This window comes from Sinocyclocheilus grahami, unplaced genomic scaffold, assembly GCF_001515645.1.
Source record: "Sinocyclocheilus grahami isolate Dianchi unplaced genomic scaffold, SAMN03320097.WGS_v1.1 scaffold157.1, whole genome shotgun sequence".
Lineage (NCBI taxonomy): Eukaryota > Metazoa > Chordata > Actinopteri > Cypriniformes > Cyprinidae > Sinocyclocheilus > Sinocyclocheilus grahami.
In genome coordinates, this window is record NW_015505336.1 from 951,379 (window position 1) to 955,319 (window position 3,941).

Genomic DNA, 3,941 nt, shown 5'->3' on the forward strand with positions numbered 1-3,941 from the left:
ACCAGCATAAACCAGCAAAGCACCAGCATAAACCAGCAAAGGACCAGCTTAAACCAACATCCAAGCGTCAAAACATACCTAACCAGCATATGCTGGTTTTTTCAACAGGGCTAGGCATTAGATGAAAGTAAAAACGGAACAAGACATGAAACCACAAAATGGAGAATCACGCGCTTAGAGGTAGTTTAAACATTTCATTTACTGACGAAAGTAGAAAAATAATAAACACTTCAAAGGCGACAAAGAAAGAGGTCTACACACCCAAAACATGTATTCACATATTTGTAAACACTTTTTCACAGCTCACTGGTTGTCTTTGTATTTATTCGCTTTAAAGTTAGTGGTTTTAAGACCAGTCGTTTTTAAGTCTTATTTGGCAATAAGGTACAAAAGTAACCAGATATTAAGGCACAAGTGACCAACTTAAATACAAATGATCTTTTTTTTTTAATCTCTCTCAAAAGTCCAAGTAAAAATATCATGACCCATTTGCAACAAACCATTTAAAATTAAGAGGACTTTTAGTAATAATGAATGGATATCTGATCTGAATGGTTATGTTCAGGATAATATTAAGGCTCACAAAATTGTTACACCTCCCAAAAAATCTCAGGGTTAAAGACTGATCAAAGAATTTGAAAAATAAAATATGGAGAGGGAGCTTTGTAAACATGATGGAAAAAAATAAATAAATGCCACGTGAATCCTGCAAAAATTCATCCCTCCTGGCCAAAGTCCTCAGTGAACTGCTTCAGCTTCTCCAGATCCTCCTCGTTCACAGTGGGCTTGGTTTTCTCAAGCGACCTCAACATGTCCTCCTGAGACACGCAGACTAGAAGGTCAAAACAAGCTCTGGGAATTCAGCTTTTTTCCTCCTCTAGTTGCAAGCTTACCAAGCTGACTATCGGCTCCAGGAGTTTATCGCTCGCTGCATCCACCCAGGTCATCTGGATTGTGCCTGGGTCGTTTGGAGAGCAGGGCGTTAAGAGGTCATCCACCACAACATCTGGGTTGTTCCATGCCTTTCCTCTGACCTGTTAAAACAGACATGAGAGGACAGATTCAGCTCGATTAGACACTTTACTAGGTGCGCAAACCAATGCAAGCTTGTTTCCACAATAAGATTAAAAAAAAGTAGTAATTTTGATTTTTTAATCTCATACATATATAAATTCAGAATTACAAGATATGAACTCATAATTCTGAGAAAAAAAGCTGGAATTATGAGAAATAAAATGAATTGTAAGATATAAAGTTGCAATTAGTATTTACTTTTTATTCCATGGCAGAAAAAATAACAGAATATGGTAGCTTGCTTGCGCCATGGGATAAAAAATAGAAATAGAAATAAATAAAAACAAGCTCTGGGAATTCAGCTTTTTTCCTCCTCTAGTTGCAAGCTTACCAAGCTGACTATCGGCTCCAGGAGTTTATCGCTCGCTGCATCCACCCAGGTCATCTGGATTGTGCCTGGGTCGTTTGGAGAGCAGGGCGTTAAGAGGTCATCCACCACAACATCTGGGTTGTTCCATGCCTTTCCTCTGACCTGTTAAAACAGACATGAGAGGACAGATTCAGCTCGATTAGACACTTTACTAGGTGCGCAAACCAATGCAAGCTTGTTTCCACAATAGGATTAAAAAAAAGTAGTAATTTAGATTTTTTAATCTCATACATATATAAATTCAGAATTACAAGATATGAACTCATAATTCTGAGAAGAAAAGATGGAATTATGAGAAATAAAATGAATTGTAAGATATAAAGTTGCAATTAGTATTTATTTTTTATTCCATGGCAGAAAAAATAACAAGTTGTATTTACAACACTGTTCCAGAACAGTTCAACCCAAATATTCAGATGTGTGCAGCACATTTTATGGAGGACTGTTTACTGATCCTGGGAGAGTAGACTACAATGCCGGCTGTTCTGACTCACAGTCTGGAGGTACGTTTTCATATTTAAAGGATTTGCCACTGATGATTCAAACGTGAGTTTTGAGCAGTGTAGAGTAGCGCTTGTTGTTTGTCATTTCTCTGATCACAAATGCAGACATGGTTTTATGTTTACGCGGCACGATGCAACGCAACGCGTAAAAAGACAGTATAAGTCATTATAATCCATAATTATGTCCCCATTGGATGCAACAAATGCCTCATTTATAATGGGTTTTAATGTTTTTGTCTCATCGCTCCATCACAGTCTTGTAAGGGGCATAACATTTCCGTCACACGCTTGAGGTATTCGGCCAATCACAACGCAGTGGATAGTTGGCCAATCAGAGCACACCTCGCTTTTCAGAAGGATGAGCTTTGTAAAAATCGTTTCAGAAAGGCGGGGCATAGAGGAGAGTCAATAATGTACAGTAGGGCTGTCAAATTTTTTGGGGAATTTCGAATATTCGTCGAATTAAAGCAGTATTATTATAGCAGTAGACTTTGGTGTAATTACTACATTTCTGTGTCAATCCATGTTAATTTTTACCATGAACAATGCACTGTCACTTTAATTCAGCGCGTGCAGCACAGCAGAAATAGACTCTGTGCGGAAACGATCGCCGCATGACTGCTGCAGACGCACCGCTCCTGGAGCGCACTGCCGGACCGCAGTTGTATGCAGTGTGAATGCTCTGATCCGTTAACATGGGCGCAGAAAAAATACGCACCGCATACACACCACAGACAGAGTGTGTGAACCTGGCGTTACGTCTGTATGCCCATTCTGTTCTGTTCTCGCACTCCATTTAGGCGAGCAGCATTCTGATTGGTTCGGATAGAATACTGCGGAAGGTCGGGGTGCAGAAAATTGTGCTGTAAAGCGATTTAGAAATCGTGCATGCTCATATCGTGAATTTATGATGATTCCGATTAATCGCACAGCCCTAGTATTGAACCTACATAAGCAAATAAACTAAAAAAATTACATTATATTTATATATTATATTATATACAAAATTATAACAACCCTGTCAAATGAGACTCAGACAGCGCCAAATTTGCTATTGCGACAAAGCTATCGCTAGCTTTGCGTTTACCTTGCATCTGGACCAGAAACTCAGTCTTGATCCTGCGGGCCGCTTCGCTCTCGTTCACGTTTCTGGAGCCGCACATGGAGTCGATCTCAGGGAGTGCGTTTCCCTGCGGATAGTGATGAGCTTCAGAACACTTCAGAAGACATTTTCAGACATATTAATTCATGTAACCCGTCATACCAGTGAAAAGATGAGGGAATTTGATTGGCAGGATGACCGCTTCTTTAAGGGCCTCTTTGGTTCCTTCCAAACCAGCAACATCGTCCCACTTAATGTTTGGTTTCTTCATGACAATAGCACCTGGGAAGTATGAAAATCCATGTTTTTTTCTCTTGTTGTGGCTTCTTTAATCAAGTCTGTTGGACACAAAATGTTGTACCTTGGAGTTGACTTTGGAATTTCTTTTTCTCTGCATCGCCGTCATCACTGTCAGTCCTGTATAAAATGAAATTTGGCATTGTGTTTAACAGGAAGTGGATTAGTCGATTTTAATCCACCCTTTATCGTCAGACTGGGGAACTTTGACTGGTTTGGAGGGCGGTGCGCTCTCTTTCTTCTTCAGGAACTGCTGAACACATTTCACTCTGATGCTCTGCTTGGCCTTTTTGCCCTGAGCTTCATCTGCACCATAAAACATCACAATAATAATAAAACATATTCCATCATCAGGTTCTGGATTTTTTGCTCCATGAACTGCATTGAATACATTTAAGATATAAAAGACAACTTATAGTATACAAATAATTTAAATAAATAAATATATAAATAAAATTTAACTATATTAAATAATTAATTTATAATAATCATTTTAATATTTAATATTTAAATAATATTATAAATAAATCATAATTATCTGCCCTTTAAAATATAAAAACAATAAAACGTGCCATTATTTGTTCATGGACCCCCC

The 3,941-nt window shown here is 38.5% G+C and overlaps 1 protein-coding gene across 1 annotated transcript in view; it reads right to left on the reverse strand.

The window, feature by feature from the left end:
• Window positions 1–179: 179 nt before the first annotated feature.
• Window positions 180–3,941, reverse strand: part of LOC107592732 (vacuolar protein sorting-associated protein 4B-like) — a 19,328-nt gene continuing 15,566 nt past the window's right edge. The window contains exons 3-9 of the mRNA XM_016282284.1: window positions 3,529–3,652; window positions 3,411–3,466; window positions 3,212–3,331; window positions 3,127–3,137; window positions 1,406–1,546; window positions 894–1,034; window positions 180–818 (exon numbers count right to left, since the gene is read on the reverse strand). Of these exons, the coding sequence (XP_016137770.1) occupies window positions 717–818; window positions 894–1,034; window positions 1,406–1,546; window positions 3,127–3,137; window positions 3,212–3,331; window positions 3,411–3,466; window positions 3,529–3,652 (695 nt within the window). The 3' untranslated portion in view covers window positions 180–716. The remainder of the gene's footprint in view (window positions 819–893; window positions 1,035–1,405; window positions 1,547–3,126; window positions 3,138–3,211; window positions 3,332–3,410; window positions 3,467–3,528; window positions 3,653–3,941) is intronic.